Source organism: Perca flavescens, chromosome 4, assembly GCF_004354835.1.
Source record: "Perca flavescens isolate YP-PL-M2 chromosome 4, PFLA_1.0, whole genome shotgun sequence".
Classification (NCBI taxonomy): Eukaryota; Metazoa; Chordata; class Actinopteri; order Perciformes; family Percidae; genus Perca; species Perca flavescens.
The window spans coordinates 3,901,487-3,921,519 of record NC_041334.1 but is presented as its reverse complement, the minus strand read 5'-3'; the positions used below and the strand labels follow the sequence as shown (position 1 = coordinate 3,921,519).

Genomic DNA, 20,033 nt, shown 5'->3' with positions numbered 1-20,033 from the left:
AAAACTCAGAATGTGTGGTCTACGTGTGATACTGAGCCGCCCCCTATAATATGGCCACGCCCACTTACTCAGACCACGCCCCCTTTCAGAACATTTGAACCGTGTAAGGTAGAGTCTTGTGTGAGGTGTCATTGAACTCAGCAGAGACTTCGTTTTTAATTGGTGATGGTTTGACCCACCCCCTACGCTTTTGCCACGCCCCTTTTCACAGCTAATGAACCGTATGACGTAGAGTCTTGTGTGAGCTATCGTTGTACTCGGCGGGAAGTTCCCTTATCATTGTTGACGATTCGCGGCATCTGAGTGCCGCGCAAATGCGGTAACCCCGACGCGCAGAGGCGCGAGGGCCCGTCCATCGCTGCTCGCAGCTTTAATTATTTTGTGTATCTGTTCTACTGAAAACAGATATTGAGCCCCTTTTTGCCCAGCATCTTGGATATTAAAACATCTAGGCTTGGATGTTTCTTACCTGGAGCTGCCTTTACTGCTGGAGTGGCGAGCGATTTGAGTCGTTCATCGCCCTGAGATATAGCTGGGGATCTTGTCAACCGGACTGGTTTCAGTAAATCGAACATATTGATGGAGTAAACCCTCGGACAGTCAAAATTCAGTAGTTGGCTGAAGCTTTCTCATCCATCGAGCTGCGATTGCCTGTGGCTAGGCTAATCGGCTGCTACCACCAGATACTGTCCTGAAACCAAACCTTTTACAGTCCACATGGGCTCCCCTCATCGCCGACATATCCCACACTCTTCCCATGGGTTACTATGGGCACTGCCAGTTATTCTGGTGTATATAGTCATCATTCAACCACGTTTGCCAGATTCATGGATAGCTGCTAACTGTAGCATCACAACGACTTCTATATCCACCATGCTCCGGTACCTGCCGAACCAACTCCCTGCTGGAGGAACCACATACTGCGCACCTTGGGAAACGCGGAGTGGACTTTACTGTGCTGCGCTCTTTGGTAAAGTGGACTCCATCTTCAATGATTAAAATAGAACTGTTAAACTGTCAATCACTTACCAATAAGGCATCCTTTGTCTACAACTATATATTGGATCAGAAGCTAGATTTTATGTGCCTCACTGAGACCTGGCACAAACCAGAAGTGTATTCTGCACTTAATGAAGCGTGCCCCCCTGGATACACATATCTGGAAAAAGCTAGGGGAAATGGACGTGTAGGGGGCTTGGCGGTTATTTATCGCTCTGATTTGCACCTGTCCTCTGTGACCTTGCCAAAGCTGAAATAATTTGAATGCTTGGCTTTTACGTGTGAAAAACCCATCCCACTTACAACCCTCCTCGGCCACCGAAACCACACCCACATTTTATTTCAGAATTAACTGAGCTACTTTTGCCACTGTGCACCATATCAAACAATGTGGAAATTGTTGGAGATTTTAATATCCATGTTAATTCTCCCACAAGTCCATATACTACAAAACTATTACAACTTCTTGATACACTCAATCTCAGACAACTTGTGACAGTCCCCACCCATACAAAAGGGCACACATTGGACCTTATTATAACAAATTTTCCTGTTAACAATGTTCATGTACATGATTTAGGCACATCCCGAACACAATGCCATATCATTAGACTTTTCATTCCTGACCTCACTCAATAAGCCTAAACACAAAATCTGCTTTCGCAAAACAAAAGAAATCAACCCTGAACACCTGTCCTATGACCTACAAAACCTGGCCATATTCGACCATCACTCTGCTCCTGACGAGTTGTCGACCACTACAATACTGGTCTGCAAGAGATACTTGATGCCCATGCGCCCCTCAAGACACGGACTGCAACATTTACACGCTCTGCTCTATGGTACACCGGTGCGCTGCGTAGACAGAAGGTGGCAGGGAGGGTCCTTGAGAGGCGCTACGTTGCCTCTGGGCTGACTGTCCATAAATCTGCATATAGAGAGCACCAAAGATCATATTCCAAATCACTCAGTCAGGCACGGTCACAATACTATTCCAACATCATTAACAATAATCCAGGATCCAACCATCCGTTCTAACTTAATACCCAGCAATGTCATTCCGTCTATTCCCCCAACCTCAATACCAACATTCTCACATTTCATTCACCCCACACACACACAGACAGGTTGAGACTCTCATACACAGTATGAGACCCTCAACATGCTCATTGGATCCCTTTCCCACTGCCCTTATCAAATTAAATATGACTTTCTTAACCCCTGTCATCACCACCATCATAAACTCTTCCCTGCAATCTGGTCATCTTCCAATCTCTCTGAAAACTGCACCCATCAACCCTCGGCTTAAGAAACCCTCTATTGATCCAGATATTCTATCAAATTACCGGCCCATCTCTAACCTTCCATTTCTCTCCAAAGTCATTGAAAAAGTCATTGTCACTCAAATCCACAACCACCTTCATTCACATAGTCTTGATGAAAAATTACAGTCTGGTTTCCGACCCGCCCATAGTACAGAGACAGCCCTGGTCAGGGTCACAAACGATTTGCTTGTGGCTGCTGACCAGGGCTCTCCATCCCTCCTCCTGCTCTTGGACCTCTCAGCTGCCTTCAACACTGTTGATCACGCCATCCTCCTCCACCATCTGCAACACTTCATTGGAATTTCACACACAGCAATTCAGTGGTTTCGGTCCTCACTGACTGATAGAGTTGAGTATGTTGCCCTGGGGGGAGCCAGGTCAAGGCCCCACACAGTTACATGTGGAGTGCCTCAGGGTTCGGTCCTTGGCCCCACCCTTTTTTGCATCTATATGCTCCCCCTGAGCAATATCATCAGCAGGCAAGGAGTTGCTTTCCACTGCTATGCTGATGATACTCAGCTCTATGTCAGGTTGGACCCCACATCTTCCGCATTATCACTCACCACTCTGAATGCCTGCCTGGAGGAGGTAGGGGCATGGATGACTGACAACTTCCTTCAGTTAAACAGCTCTAAAACTGAAGGACTCCTCATTGGGACCCCACACCAACTCCGATCCTCCACTCTGACCGTTTACTCATTTGCTGGCCATGACATTCCTCTTACATCCCCTATAATAAACCTGGGGGTTCGATTTGACCCCCACCTATCATTTAACACCCACATCCAATTCATCTGTAAGACTGCATTCTTTCACCTCCGGAACATCTCAAAACTCCGCCCCTTCCTCTCTCTTTCTGATGCAGAGAAGCTGGTCCTTGCCCTTGTCTCCTCCAGACTTGACCACTGCAATGCCCTCCTCATCGGGATCCCTGGCAAGAGCCTGCAGAGATTGAAGTACATCCAGAATTGCGCAGCCAGGGTCCTGATGAGGGTGTGCAAATTCGAGCACATCACACCCATCCTCCATAAACTTCACTGGCTTCCTGTTAGGTTCAGGATTGAGTACAAGATCTGTCTCCTGACCTATCAGTGTATCTACGGCAGCGCACCTCTGTACCTTAAAGAACTTACCAATAGACATAACCCGACCAGACATCTATGTTCCTCTGACAGCCACAAACTCCAGGTCCCCAAGTCCAAACTCCGCACTATGGGAGATGGGGCCTTCCAGGCCGCGCCTCGACTGTGGAATGCCCTCCCAAACAACCTGAGGGAACCACAGTCTATAGAGGTTTTTAAAAATAAATTAAAGACTCACTTATTTTGTATTGCATTTTCTTAATATAATTATTGTTTTCTTGCTGTTTTTAACTGTTTTAATGTTTACTGTTTTTATCTGTGCACCTGTAGCACTTTGAGATGTTTCCTTCATGTGTAAAGTGCAATACAAATACAATGTATTATTATTATTATTATTATTATTATTATTATTATTATTATTATTATTATTATATTACTTTAATAAAAGTATGTAAATATCATCAGGAAAATGTACTTAAAGTATTTAAGGTAAAAGTATTTGATGCAGAAATATCCTTCCATTTTGAAAGTGTAAAGGATCCAAACAGTTGTGTGTTTAATGGTCTAATAATTTCAACTTAAGTAAATGTACTTGATTACATTCCACCATTGTTATTATAGAAGATTTGTATCTTTTTTTCACGTCATTCCACTTCCTCAAAAACTCTTTATGATAACTCTAAATGAAGAAATGTTTTTCATCAGGAGGATGTCACAGACATAAAGTCAGAATCAGTTGATCCATACAACATACCAGTGTTCAGATCCTTTAGTAAAAGTACTAATACCACACTGTGAAAATACTCTATTACAAGCAGAAGTCCTGCATTGAAAATGTTACTTGAATAAAAGTAAAAGAAAAGGTTCTTAAAAGCATATTCACAAACAAAATTGAAGAGTTTGAATATTGGCCTGTGTTGTCATTGAGTACCAGTACAATGAAATGCAGTTTAGTATCTAACCTTTTACATCTTCACATTCAAGAAGCTGGAAATTATCCAAATAGTTCTGTCACTCAATTGATTTATCTGCTGATTATTTCAGCTTTACTATATTATACAGGTAATGTTAACGACCAGTTAAGGTTACCTGTATAATATAGTATACATGCAGAAATCCGGGTGCTCCGGTTTCCCCCATCAAAAACATGTACTAGGTTCTCCAGTCAGTGCCCTTGATCAAGGCACTGGCTCAGATCTGGAGTTGGTCCCCGGAGGGATGGGTTAATGCAGAGAATGAATTTCACTACGTTTATGTGACAAATAAAGTACCTTTATAGTACAACTGTGTGTGTAAAATACATAATAAAGTTACATTTTAAATATCGTTAAAAAAAGTCAGTAGATGTCTTCAAAACACTTGTGGTGGAGGAGAAATTAGACTACAAACTAAAACTACTTTTTTAACAACTGTTGTAGAATACTTCTTGTGACACGCGTTACTCAGTATGTAAACATATTGATAATACATAATTTTATCTTCCAGGACCAAAAATCATCACAGTGGAAGGAGGGACTGATGTTGTGTTACCCTGTTCTCTCAGCACCAAGGAGAACATTGAGTCTAAACTCTTTGACTGGAGGAAAGTAGCTCAGAATGATGAAGATCTGAAGGAGGTGTTCCTGTATAACGCAGGCATTCATTACAACAACGGTCGCCCAGGTCAGAGTGAAGAGTTCAAAGGTCGAGTCTCACATTTTCAAGATGAACTGAAACACGCCAACGCCTCCATAATCATCAGAAATACAAAGATATCTGACAGTGGAGACTACACCTGTGATTTTCCTCGTCTTCAGCCACCTCAAATATTCAACATTGAGCTTGTTGTTGGTGAGTACTGAAATAATTAGACTACAAACTAAACTGCTGTATGAAATGTTTTTTTTCTGCTTTAATAATTATTTATTGATAGCTCTGTGTTTAACCATACTGATTAATAATTTTTTTGTCTTTAAGAGCCAAAATACATCACAGTGAAAGAAGACAGTGATGTTGTGTTACCCTGCTCTCTCAGCACCAAGGAGAACATCACTTCAAAACAGTTTGACTGGAAGAAAGTTGCTCAGAAAGATGATTGTCAGAAGGATTTGTTCTTTTATAATGGAGGCAGCAATGATAACAAAAACTGCTTTCCAGGTCAAGTCTCATATTTTCCAGATGAACTGAAACACGGCAACGCCTCCATAATCTTTAGAAATACAAAGGTGACTGACAGTGGAGTCTACACCTGTGATTTTCCAAATCTTCAGCCACGTGAAATATACACCATTAACCTTGTTGTTGGTGAGTACTTTTATTAAACAGTTCAATGTGAAGACTCATGTTCTGAAACTCCAGCAGTCTATATATGACCTTATTTGTTTCACGCACACTCTGATCTTAACCCATCCACACAAGCACTTTAACATAAGTTTTCTTTTGCCTTTTAGATGGTGTCTTAAAAGACAGATCAGAGGAAAACATCCCAGGTAAGTCCTGAGGGCTATTTCACAAAACCTAGATCACAGATTAAGCTGGGATGTCCCAGTTATCCAGAGGCCTGTACTACAAAGCAAGATTTGGCGTTATCGAGGTAACTTCAGGTTCAACCCAGGGTTTTCTGTATCAAGATGGTGGATCACTTGTTACCGGGTTCAATCGCTGTGGAAACTTATGCTGAACACGTAACCTGCTTGGGAGCAGGTTATGTTGGAGATCAAAGATCAACCAGTGTAAAAGCACCGCCTACTGACCAATCAATACTCGATTGATAAGGCCGTCACAGTTTTTAGAAGATCAGATGGAGTTCTCTGCGCGGAGAGAGTGAGGTGCGCTCAGAAAAGTTAAAACATTTAGAGAGCTACAACCCCATTAACATTCCCTGATTGGTATTTTTATGAAAGATATATATTTTCAGCGGAGTGAATTACGTATAGGCTTCTTGAGCCGCGCGTTGCCAGTGCGCACATCGGTTTGAATTATGTTTTTATATTGTGATTTATGAATCTACAGCCTCGGCTATTTTTTTGCCAGCTTTCGTCCTGTTTTAGGAAGCAGTGACTGTATTGTGTTTTGCCTGCAAAACCGCGTCTGTGTTCTTCATATTTATGTTGAATTATAGTTTGATCTTCTTATGTAAAATATGCGGCTCTGGTAGATGTTTGCGATTGGTCATGCTTTGCAAACACCGCCTCTTTTATGTGATCGCGTGCGTCGCTGGATTGGGAAACCCTGGGTTGATTGAATTAGTTGATAACCACTGTCGTGACACAGCTTATGCGGGACCGCGGTTGATAGGTTATGTGAAGCCGGGTAACTGAAATAAATCCAGGGCATGTTGATTTTGATTCGTAGTACAGGCCTCTGCCTTGACTCAGTTTCATGAAAGCAGAGGCACATAAATTACCATGCAGATTTAGTCACCAGGCTAACAGCCAGCATTTATTAATCCTGGGGCCTTTTCTGTTCACTCAGCAGTGGGTTTTACCTTATTTATATGACCATGCATTAAAATAACACAGGTACATATTGCTGTTCATTTTAATTTCATTTTATTGTTTATTTTTACAGGAACAATGCACAATTAGGAGTAATTGCACCAGAGTTAGCTAATAACTATTTTACATCTGCTGTCCCTGTCAGTTAAGGGGTTAACTGTTATTATTTTAACATTGTGACGATTATTTTTTATATTTATTCATGTGACAGTAATTATTGCTGTTGTATTTCATTTATAGAAACTGCTTTTCATATTGTTGTTAGAAGTTTGGTGAATAGACTATGGCAGTTGTTGAGATGATAAGAAAAAGCTGATAAAACATGTTTTAAATGAAGGCAGTGATTGAAGGTCAATAATAGTGTTACACATGTCTGTTAGTGGTTCTAACCAAGACATTTTAGTAGTTGATTTGTTTCTATTTCTATTCTTTAACAATAAAGGACCATACATATCTTACTCTTCCATGTGCATTTAATTTGACATTCTCAGCACATAACTTGTGTTTTGTCCAGTGAAATCAATCAATCAATCAAAATTTATTTGTATAGTGCTTTAAAACAACCAGCAGGTATCCAAAGTGCCTCACATTGGAACTAAGAATAGACAACATATCTTGCAATAACAAGAACGTAGAAAACAGTATCTTGCATTAAAAGCCATTCTAAACAGGTAATGAACATCTGTAATTGTGCGAATATCAGGGGGTAACTTGTTCCAGAGTCTCGGGGCAGCAACCGCAAAAGCCTGATCACCCCATCGTTTGTACCTTGACCTCGGCACTTCTAAAACCAGTTGGTTAGAAGACCGCAAAGACCGGCTGTGCTCACGCAGGGTTAAAATCTCGGATAGGTATTCCGGGGCTAGGCCATAAAGGGCCTTAAAAACAAAAAATAAAATCTTAAAATCTATTCTAAAACGCACAGGGAGCCAATGTAGGGTGTAAAGAACGGGAGTGATGTGTGCACGTCTAGATGTATTTGTTAAAAAGCGAGCAGCAGCATTTTGCACAAGTTGAAGACGTGAGATGGAGGTTTGATTCAAACCAACATAGAGAGCATTACAGTAATCCAACCTTGAACTAATAAAAGCATGGATCGCTTTTTCTAGATCATGCCTGTTAAGGAATGGCTTAACTTTAGCTAGTAGACGGAGCTGGAAAAAGCTCATTCTAACAGCATTGCTGATTTGTTTGTCAAATTTCATGTTCCATTCAAAAGTAACCCCCAAATTTCTGACAGCTGGCTTAAAATATAAAGCCAGTTTGTCGTTGACCGTTTGTCGTGCCTGAAGTACTGAAGATGATACACTCCGTTTTATCTTCGTTCAAGTTTAGAAAGTTTTGTGATAGCCACAACTTAATATCATTGATACAACTAAGCAGGGAGTCTAATGCGACACGGTCATTCGGTTTGATAGGCAAATAAATTTGCAAATCATCTGCATAACAGTGAAAAGATAAGTTGTGCTTTCCTATTATAGCCCCTAATGGCAATATATATAAAGAAAACAGGATTGGGCCAAGAATTGAACCCTGGGGTACCCCACAAGAGAGAGGAGTGGTTGACGAGGAACAGTCACCAATCATAACAGAAAAGCTCCTATTTGCCAAATAGGAGCTAAACCATTGAAGTGCAGAGCCTCGGATGCCTACGTACTGATCAAGGCGAGAGAGGAGGACTGCATGGTCTACCGTATCAAACGCCGCTGTGAGGTCCAATAGCACTAAAACAGTAGGATTTCCGGCATCTACGGACAGGGCAATATCATTGTGCACTCTAAGCAGTGCAGACTCAGTGCTGTGACGTGAACTAAAACCAGATTGAAATTTTTCAAACACAGAGTTCAGTTGCAAAAAGGCTTGTATAAAAACAACTTTTTCCAAAACCTTTGACAGAAAAGGCAGATGGGAGACTGGTCTAAAATTGGACAACACTGTAAGGTCAAGATTAGGCTTTTTAAGTAGGGGCCTGACCACAGCATGTTTAAAGGCAGCCGGGACAGAACCTAAACTAAGACAAGAATTAAAAAAAGTGAGTAGACTCGGCCCAATGGTGTCATTAAAAACCTCCTTCACTATCCTGGCGGGAACAATGTCTAACGGACAGTGGGTAGGTTTCATGTGTTGTACGATCTCAGAAAGCAATGTCAGAGAAACTGGCTGAAATTCCTCAAACACAGCAGAATGCATAGGAGCAGCAGGTACAAACACATTAAAACTAACACTGGCACATTGCCTGACAGATGCAACTTTGTCAATAAAATAAAAGAGAAACTTCTCACAGGTACTAGTTGAAACCTCTGTCGGATCAGAGGTGCATGGATTCACAACAGATTTAATAGTATTAAATAACACTCTGGGTTCATAGCAACTGCTAGCTATTACGGAAGAAAGATGTTGCATCTTTGCCACCTTCACAGCCTTCTGGTACTGTGACTAGACTGTCTCTTAATAAACCCAAAACACATATGTGAAGAAGGAAACTCGGCTATGCATTCTGATACTAAGCACGTTTTTTATGTAATCAGAGTTTATGTATCGTCCAATTATCCATACAAACTAAGACAGGGGCAGAAGGTTCCCTTTTCATAACCTGCTCTGTTTCGCATATATTTGACACCAACCACAAACATTAACACGTTCGGCAGACTCTAATCTCTCTAGTGATGATAATCTTTTGCGACTGGAATTACGTTTTTTTTAATTAAAGAGATGTGTAATCGGCAAAAAATGTCCTTTTAATCCTGTAAAATACGGAGTCTACCTGTCCCTTCTTTACTCTCTCATTGTGACCCAGTCACCATAGAAACAAATACTGCCACAGAGGTGCATGTGTGTTATCCACTACTACATCCTTTACTACTACTACTACTCCTATTATGGAGCCATCTTTAATGTAGGAGGTTGTGTCTTCTTGACAGGGCATGCCAACCAGCAGATTTAAGGTAGATCAGCATATTAACATATTAACTGTATGCATGTTGTGATGTTGGCCTTTGCTTGTATTTTCTCTCGCTCACTGACGTGTGTGTGTGTGTGTGTGTGTGTGTGTGTGTGTGTGTGTGTGTGTGTGTGTGTGTGTGTGTGTGTGTGTGTGTGTGTGTGTGTGTGTGTGTGTGGCCTCTGAATAACATGATCACCCACACACTGCCTTTTACAACTATTCCCAATATATTTAGTTATCATTAGGCTCTAACAGCTACTGCTATTAATACTTAGCCAGTGTTATTGGGATGTGCACCATTTAGTCGGCACACTGTCAAAATGTGTTGTGAAATTTTCTAGTTCTCTTATATAATCTGTTTATTTTTATGTTCACAGGTGCAGCTTCAAAACCAAAAGTCACAATACTTGATCAACAGGCCCAGGTGCTGCAGTGTGAAGTTCATGGCAATCCTAAACCTGAAGTAAAGTGGCATGACAGTGATGGAAACATTCTTCATGCTAAAATAACACAGGTCTCTGAAAGAGAAGGCATCTTCAACATCACCCTCCAAACTAAAGTGACCAAGACCGACACCTATCGCTGTGTAGCAACACAGGAGGAAATCAAACATCAGATTTATGCTGAGACCTCTGCCCATATCAGTGGTGAGATTTTCCCTTTGATTTTTTAATATTTAAATTGTTTTGTTTGTATTTGCATTAATTTACAAGATTTTAAATTAAAATTTTGTGTTCAGACACACAAAACTAATCTGTGCAGCAGAAACTGGGAGAACAACAACAAATTTAAAACATTTCAAACTAAGTAAAAACTTCACTCTAAGACTCCACTTTATTAATCTACAGAGATCAGAGGAAGAATAAGATTGCCTGAAGGGAAATATCAGAAAGAATTGAAGTTTTTCTTTTTTTCATTTTAAGATCCTAAACACACACTGCCTAGATCAGTGGTTCCCAACCTGTATTCCTTGGCGCCCCCCCTACTCATGTCTATGAAAAGCTACTTGGAATCCACGATTTGGAAATCCTCCTCCTGAACAATCTGTCCCCCTCACTTCTGAAATTATGACAAACTGTAAAACAGTCAAATTCACAGATTAAATATTGACAAAACTTTACATTATGTTCAGTCTAAATTTACCCTTTAGGATCATTACTTAATACAAATATAAAAAACTAACTACTACATGTTCTCTACAGAAAACAACTTGTGAGTAGGGCTGAAAGATTTTGGAAATAATCTAATTGCGATTTCTTTCACCAATATTGCGATTGCGATTTAATATGCAAATATTTTTATGCTCTTTGTCTTCTGTATTATTCAACAAAGACTAGCAATAAATCATTGTATAGTATGAACAACACACGATTAGATAGATTAAACAAACTGTTTCTTGGAGGCCAGGTCTGTATGTGATGATGAAATTAGGTGATGCATGAATTTATATGAATGACATCTTTTATTTAACTACTTCAATCACAGTAGTATATTGAGCACTGACCAAGCCTGGTGTAAACATTCATATGAAAGTCAGAAACAGACTGATTTTGTCTTGCGAGTCACGTGACCAAAGCCTTTGCAATGAGGAAATCGCGTTTTAACATATCGCGATATATATTGCAAATGCAATTAATTGTTCAGCCCTACTTGTAAGGCAACAGATTTCCATTTCACTCTAAACTGCATGAATACACATTACTCTAAACCTAAAACATTCCTGGAAACTGTCCATAAGATCAGAGCTAACATCACTTTTCCTGGTGACATTCATCCCACTAAGGTTTTAAACTGCAAATAAATTTTGTTTTGTGTTTGTGTTGTCTGATATCCAATCTGCTGTATATGATCTGTGTTACATTAACTTTTTGTCTTCAGTTTCAGAGTCCTCCAATGGATGGATTGTTGTTTTAGTTCTTGTTGCTCTTGTTGTTGTTGCTGCTGGTGTTCTAGCTGTGCTTGTATACAAGGGTTACATCCTACAAAATGTTATACAACTTAATAGACGTAAGTTTAAATAATATATTGTATTAACAAACTATATGAGCAGACAATACCACACATTTGTTGGAGTCTTGTTCAGTTTATGCAGTTGTTTTATCTTCAGTAATTAATCATTCTATTGGTATTTACTCCAGAGTCTTTAATATTTACTGTTATAGGATGTTAAAATATATTGGAGATGATTTTATTTGATTCCTTATTAATTATTCTTAATGGTTTTATATATTTAATGTAGGGTATGTAAATTATTTAATACACTTAAGCAATATTACACGAGAGGGTTTGATTTTGAGCATGGTGGCCCAATGGTTAGCACTGTGGCCTAACAGCAAAAAGGTTCTGGGTTCGAACCCAGCTCGTTCCGGGCCTTTCTGTGTGGAGTTTGTTATCCCCATGTTTACGTGGGTTTCCTCTGGGTGCTCTGGTTTCCCCCACCACCAAAAACATGTGCTAGGTTCTCCAGTCAGTGCCCTTGATCAAGGCACTGGCTCAGATCTGGAGTTGGTCCCCGGGCGCTGTAAATGGCTAACTTGAGGGATGGGTTAAATGCAGAGAATGAATTTCGCTACATGTACAGAATGTGGATGTGACAATAAAGTACCTTTACAATTTAGTGTGATTATTGTCCTAGCTGAATCACTGAAGGGCCAATGATGACGGTAAATCAAACCCTTGAGAAAAAAGCAACAGAGGGGATTTCTAGTTCCTCCATGTTTAATCAGCCAGTCAACTTAAGCTAACATTAGCTTTGTAGACATCGATGGACTTCCCAAACTGAATAAATACCACACTTATAAACACCAAACTGCTTTGCTAGTTCTAACTAAGATATCTGCTGAAAAAAATAATTATTCCATCGACCGATATAGCTTCTGTATGTCTGCAAAAATCTCATTTAACTTTAATATAACTTTAATAAAATAACTTTAATTAACTTTAATTTTATAATTTCTAGATAGTGCCGTCACATCATAGTTGATCCAAAACATTTCCAGTGAAAGTTAACTTTGGAGAGTTGTAACAAATAAGTCATTTAATCCGATGAATAACTTTATATACTAGTTGGAGAGCTTTTGTGTGTTCCACTGTGGTTCCTGCATTACTTGCATGAATACAAATGTTTTAAAACAGTTTTTTAATTCAACTCTTTTGACAGAGAAACGGTGGAGTGATATTTTAAGTGATGCGCCAGGTGTGTGCAAATAGCTCTGGGTGTGCTGTCATGCTGATTTGAGCACAATCTAAATATCTAGTTGACCAATTATATTGTCTGGTTGGATCTACTTATTGTATAATACAAGCTTAAACATAGTTTAGTTTATTTTAGTGTATATAAAATATGCAGAAATAATCATGTTATTGGAGGAGAAATTAGACTACAAACTAAACTGCTTGTAAAACTACTTTTGTGGAATAATTCTTCAAATTTCTGTCTTAATAATTACTAATTGATGACTCTTAGTTAGCATACTGATTAATACATGTTTTTATCTTCCAGGGCCAAAAGTCATCAAAGTGGAAGAAGGCAGTGATGTTATTTTACCCTGTTCCCTCTGGCCCAAGGAGGACCTTCGGTCAACACAGTTTATCTGGCAGAAAATTTCTCAGAACCCTGATGATGGTCATAAAGTGTTCCTGTATGATAAAGGTGATCTTTACAGTGACGAGTGTCCAGATCAGAGTGAGCAGTTCAAAGGTCGAGTCTCACATTTTCCAGATGAACTGAAACAAGGCAACGCCTCCATAATCATCAGAAATACCACGAGGGCTGATAGTGGAGACTACAGATGTATTGTTCCATTAATTCAGAAACCTCAAATATTCTACATTGAGCTTCTTGTTGATGGTGAGTACTTTGATGAACCAGTTAAAGATGTCCTCTCATTTAAGGACTGGAGCCTGGTCTCCACCTTGTTATCTAGCTGCTGCATCTGAACAAACATGATGAAAACTTTGAACTCATCGATGGTGTCAGTTTCACATTTCTTAATGAAATATCAGCAGTCTGTAGTAGATTAAATCTGAGTGTGCACACTGCCTGATGTTACTGAGAGATGCATCTGCATTTTGGTTTTGTTTTTGAAAGTAACAAGCCAAAAAGTTAACTTACCTTTATGCATTGTTTTTAATGTTTTTTTTAATTCTGACCTCTAGTTTTACAGCCATATGTGTGAAGCAGTGAAAAGATGGGACTGCTTAAATTCATACGACAGGATAGATAAATAGATTTGATGTGTGCACCTGCTATTGTGGTTCATGTTTGTGCATTAATATTGACTTTATTTCCAAACAGAAAAGAATGCATTTTGGGACAGATCTGTGTAGATCAGACACCAAAAATAAATGATGTGTTAGCAGTAAAACTGTGATTGTGCAGCCTGAATATGAACAAGAAAGTTTCAATTAATTTCTTTAATATTGTTTTGTCTTTTTTCCTGCAGGTTCAACTCCAGAGCCAGATGAACATGATACATTAGTGTAGAAAGGCTTTGATAATGTCTGTGATGCTGGAAACATTTATTTAGTTTTCAGTTATTTATGCTTGTGTTATATCACAATGAATAGACTCATTGATTTAGTCTTGCAGTTCTAGTTGATTGTGTAACTGTTTGTAAGACTTGTACAGTATTCCTGTTCCAGAGGTGTGTAGAGCAGAGAGGACCAGGTCATCATGATGATGCTCTTATAAGTCTTGTATTTTTGTATTCAAACCAAATTACAAAGTTTGCTGTGATGATGCAACCCAGTCTCACGTCAGTTCGTGGATGGCATTACGAAATGAAATCTATTAGAACGTGATACCATTACGTAATTGTGAAGATTTACGTGTTGGGGTCACGTTTTTTATAGTAATGTATTTCAGTGAGACGCATCTTTTCTGCAACTTGGCTGCAGCAGAGAAGCTGGATACAGCTTTGATATTATTGGTATTTTTAGCCCAATAATCGCTGTTTTAATCAACATTTATTCACCAGATCTTATCACGGTTTATATGTATTTCTTTTAATGTTATTATTTCGGTCTATTTCGGCCAGGGAAGCTGGATTGCTTTGTTGTTTATTGATATTTTTAAAACTATAACGCTACATCTTTAAACATGTATTTAGCTGTTATCATGCTATGCATTTCTTTATTTTAATAATATTATTTCGGTCTTATTACCGGTGAAATATTACAGTAAATAAGACAGAACAGTAAGCTACGATATGAGCCGAGCTGGGCGCATTCAAAGCCGATGTCCCACGATGCAATGCGGGCATTCATTCACAGAATCAGACGGCGATCAGCGGGTCTATAACGCCAGTATCGCTTCAATGTACGTAAGGGATAATGTAGAGCGTTGTTATAGCGACTACAACAACGACGGGGTGATCAGGACCCCGACGCCAATCTTCTTCTAGCGGATTTATTGATAGCTCTCCTCCGGAGGGAACCAAGGGGGTAAGCTTCGCTTCAGAACTCGAGCCATCTATGTCGCCATTTTGTTGCTAACTGGCCATCACCTCCTGTTAGCATTCCGCTGACCGCCTTTTTTTTTTTCGTCACTTGACTGCAAATAACTTTACATCAGAAATGTTTGAAGACTCTATTTGTCCGTTGTTTAGTTCCAAAGAAACACGACAATGTATAAAAGGCTCCATTACCTTGGATAAGTGGATTTTTATTGGGATGATTATCACAGATGCCTGGCTGTACACACTCACCGGAGGGCAGCTAGCAACTAACAGCTACTACCGCACTATTGTTTTTTTTAGGGGGGAATACACTTCAAGACATGACATGACCTGTCCTCTGGAGGACATAGCCACACCACCACCGCTCCGTGGATTGTTTTTGGAATGATTATCACAGAAGCCTGTCTGAATACACTCACCAAACGGCAGCTAGCAGCTAACTCCTATCAGCTAGCAGGGCAAGCTAGCTACTGGCAGGATCGAGACAGGGACCAGGGTAGGTGAATTTAAACAATTTCTGAGTTGAAAACGCATCTTGTTGACACGTAAGGGCCCTGTTCATGTGGCACAGACATATTAATTGCATATTGTGTCTGTTAAGAGGCACAAAGGCACTCTAAAACTTGCCCCGAGCACTGCCGTTTTAGCTCAGGGGACACTTGTAGTACGTAGCTGCAGCTTCTCCGTGTTACCTGCACTGATTCGGGTCGGGGTTTTTTCTATCGAAAGTACTCGCGTAGCTATAGCGATCAAAATTAACGTAAAAATTGGCCGGAATTCTCCTTTAAACCAGCACATGTCAAGGCCGTCTTAAGTTTGCCAATGACCATTTGGATGATCCAGAGGAGTCATGGGAGAAAGTCATGTGGTCAGATGAGACCAGATTAGAACTTTTTGGGCATAATTCCACTAACCGTGTTTGGAGGAAGAAGAATGATGAGTACCATCCCAAGAACACCATCCCTACTGTGAAGCATAGGGGTGGTTGCATCATGCTTTGGGGGTGTTTTTCTGCACATGGGACAGGGCGAGTGCACTGTATTAAGGAGAGGATGACCGGGGCCATGTATTGCGAGATTTTGGGGAACAACCTCCTTCCCTCAGAGCATTGAAGATGGGTCGAGGCTGGGTCTTCCAACATGACAATGACCCAAAGCACATACCGGTCCAGGGTCAGGAAAAGTTCAGCACAAATCTCAGACCCCTCACATCCTGGTCACAAACTGTTCACCCTCCTTTCCTCTGGTAGGAGATACAGGGCACTGTTCGCCAAAAACCAGCCGATACAAAGACAGTTTCTTTCCCCAAGCAGTCTCTCTGTTGAACACTCAGAAATAGCCCACCCCACCCCCCCTTACACTGAACAAAGTCAATCAACACTGTCCTGCTCATCTACCTCATGTCTATTTCAACCCTACAATTACAATATAATTATTAATATATTACCATTGCATTGATCTGCCTTGCACTGTACTCATATTTAAATCATCTAATCTCAGACTATTGACTGACATTGCACTATTCCTTCCCTCTTATTGTATATTTTTGGTAACAATGTAAATTATATTGTATTGTTATACTGTACACTAAGTATATGTTTTATATTCTTACCGTCATCGCTTTTACTTTTTTTCTTGAATATGTTGTGTTGTACTTTGAAAGTTTTCATTTTTATTATTTTAATTTGAATGTTTTTATCTCATATACTGACAATACTTTTTTAATAAAATTTCAATAAATTCTATGTATTTATTTTGTAACCCGATATCCCTTTTATTTTGAAAACATTTAAATTAAAATAATAAAAACTGTAAACATGTTTTAATGTGTGTATTTGTTTTCTGGCGCTCTGCTTGTAGTTCCTGCTGGTGTCCACCAGAGGGCGCCATGACACCACTCACCAACAGAGACATTTTTGTGAAAATTGTTAATATAATTACAACTTTTTTCATATAATCACAGGTAAATCGTTCTGGGTGGGTTTTAATCCGTCAGATATTAACCTCATGAAGAAGATTTAGGAGTAGCACAACTAATTTGAGAAAATACAAAATATTTTGTCTTAAAACAAATATATCTGCAGATCAAATTATTGAATAAAAAGGTTTAAATCATTTGCTAACAGTTCATTTTATAATAATTGATTGAAAAATTCAGCTTCACCAAATGTAGAATAAGCCTAGTATACTGTATATGATTGCTGAACAAACCAACCTTAATAGTGACAGTTATATACACACTCACCTAAAGGATTATTAGGAACACCATACTAATACCGTGTTTGACCCTATCCTGTCAATATGGGCCAACATTTCTAAAGAATGTGTCCAGCACCTTGTTGAATCAATGACACAAATAATTAAGGCAGTTCTGAAGGTGAAAGGGACCCCCCACACCATTACACCCCCACCACCACCACCAGCCCAGTGGTAACAAGGCATGACGGATCCATGTTCTCATTCTGTTTACGCCAAATTCTGACTCTACCATCTGAATGTCTCAACAGAAATTGTGACTCATCAGACCAGGCAACATTTTTCGAGTCTTCAACTGTCCAATTTTGGTTCGCTCGTGCAAATTGTCACCTCATGTTCCTATTTTTAGTGGAGATGAGTGGTACCTGATGGGGTCTTCTGCTGGTATACCCCATCCGCCTCAAGGTTGTTCGTGTTGTGGTTACACAAATGCTTTGCTGCATACCTCGGTTGTAACGAGTGGTTATTTGAGTCAAAGTTGATCTTCTATCAGCTGGAATCAGTCGGCCCATTCTCCTCTGACCTCTAGCATCAACAAGGCATTGTGGCCCCCCAGGACTGCAGCATCCTGGATGTTTTTCCTTTTTCAGACCATTCTTTGTAAACCCTGGAAATGGTTGTGCGTTAAAATCCCAGTAACTGAGCAGATTGTGAAATACTCAGACCAGCCCGTCTGGCACCAACAACCATGCCATCAGCAGTTTTCAGATTACATTATGCGCTTACATAATTGCAAAAGGGTTCTCGACTGTTGTAGAAAGAAGTGGCTGATCTGATCTTTAATGCAATATCTCCATTGGCCATTATCAGCAACTATTCATCCAATGTTCCAAAGGCACATTCTGTTCTGTACTAATACTAATCTGATATCATTTTAAAAGGTTAACTGAGAAAACATTGGAGAACCCTTTTGCAATTATGTAAGAACATAATGTCATCTGAAACCTGCTGGCCTGGTTAAAAAATCAATGCAACTGATCTCTGAGTGGTGACCCCAAGTGACCCCAAACTTTTGACCGGTAGTCTATGTTTTTTTATAAGCTTATCAAATGTTATAATGTGAAATCCTCATCTGCAAAGAAAGCAGGAGCTAGGGCTGCGTGCAGCGTGTACTTTAGGCTGAGTCCTCACGGCAGCCACTCAGGTTTGAGTCCGGGGCAGGGCCCTTTGCTGCATCTCATCCCCTCTCTCACCTGTCTTCTCTATCACGAGCTGTTAAAAGCAGGAATGCCAAAAAACTATCTTAAAAAAAAGAAATGAATAGCTTATGTTTTTTTTTCCTTTAATAAGACAAGTATGTACAGTACACTTTTACTATGTTCTTGCACTGTTTATGTTGTTAATCAATAATGCAGTTCTGTAGTGCCTTCTGTCATTTTAATTTAGAGCTGGAAAGATTAATCAATCTATCGATTAGTTGTAAACTGTTAAATTAATCGTTTTCTATTTTGATAATCAATGAATCGGTTTTAGTAATTTTTCATGAAAACAAATTGTTCTAGTTTCTTCTCTCCTCTGTGACAGTAAACTGAATATTTTTGAGTTGTGGACAAAACGAAACATTTGAGGACATCCTCTCGGGCTTTGGGAAACACTGATCCACATTTTTCACCATTTTCTGATAATCTACAGATATATTGACAATGACAATAATCGTTAGTTGCAGCCCTTTGAACTTTACTATTGAAAATCTTAAATAAAATATCGGGCGCCCATGTGTGGAGGTTTGCTCCTCGACGCAGCAGCCGCAGGTTCAACTCTGCCCTGGGGCCCTTTGCTGCGTGTCGTTCCCCCTCTCTCTCCCCTTTCATGTCTTCAGCTGTCCTATATAAATAAAGGCTTAAAATGCCCAAAAAAATAATCTTAAAAAAAAAAGTTAAAGGGGCTCTAAGCGATGTTGGGTGACATTACTTCTTGTTGACGTTCAAAGTATTTTCAAACAAACTGAGACTAGCTCGCCCCTCCCTCCTCCTCATCCCGTCTCCTCCCCCTCCCTTCCGTGCTTCAGCGCAATAACCCCCACCCCCAATCATCCCCCCCAAAATTCTTCTTGTCGGTTATTAGCTAAACGCTGGAACACTGTTTGTGTATGTTTTTGTGGGCCGGAGGGGTATTGCACAAAACCAGGATAAGGGATTAAGCCGGGATATTCAGGTTATCCTGGATGAATTTAGCTTTGACTTGGTTGCACAAAAGCAGGTTGAATTAAACCCAGCCAAGTAACCATGGCGATTTATTCTTTGCAGCTAGCCTGGTCCAGAGCAGGCTAACAGGCAGGCTAAGATTAATCTTGGAGTCTGATGTGTTAAATCAGCTGACGCTCTGATCCGAAATAAACGTGTTTAACAGTTATTCCGTTGTCTTCTGAATATGTTCTGCTTTTATTAACATGCATTACTTGTCACTATTGCTGTCACGAGTTTGATTTAAATCCTACTACTGCAGTTGTTGAGATGGTAATGGTACAAAGTGGGACGATACGGAGGAAATGGG

At 39.8% G+C, this 20,033-nt stretch overlaps 1 protein-coding gene across 1 annotated transcript; it reads left to right on the top strand.

Annotated features, from left to right (window-relative positions):
- Positions 1 to 2,774: 2,774 nt before the first annotated feature.
- Positions 2,775 to 14,563, top strand: LOC114554976 (uncharacterized). Its single transcript, XM_028577090.1, has 9 exons — positions 2,775 to 3,617; positions 4,112 to 4,178; positions 4,892 to 5,236; positions 5,363 to 5,689; positions 5,836 to 5,874; positions 10,204 to 10,250; positions 10,341 to 10,473; positions 11,705 to 11,833; positions 13,329 to 14,563. Exons 1-9 carry the CDS (start codon positions 2,775 to 2,777, stop codon positions 13,763 to 13,765), a joined length of 2,367 nt encoding a protein of 788 aa, XP_028432891.1. The 3' UTR covers positions 13,766 to 14,563.
- The last annotated feature ends 5,470 nt before the right edge of the window (positions 14,564 to 20,033 follow it).

Excerpts from the sequence above, each read along its gene's own strand:
- LOC114554976 (XM_028577090.1), top strand. The coding sequence starts at position 2,775 with ATGCTCCCCCTGAGCAATATCATCAGCAGGCAAGGAGTTGCTTTCCAC. Across the intron at positions 3,618-4,111 it reads GGGAACCACAGTCTATAGAG|GAGGATGTCACAGACATAAA; the intron begins GTTTTTAAAAAT and ends GTTTTTCATCAG. Across the intron at positions 11,834-13,328 it reads TGTTATACAACTTAATAGAC|GGCCAAAAGTCATCAAAGTG; the intron begins GTAAGTTTAAAT and ends TTTATCTTCCAG.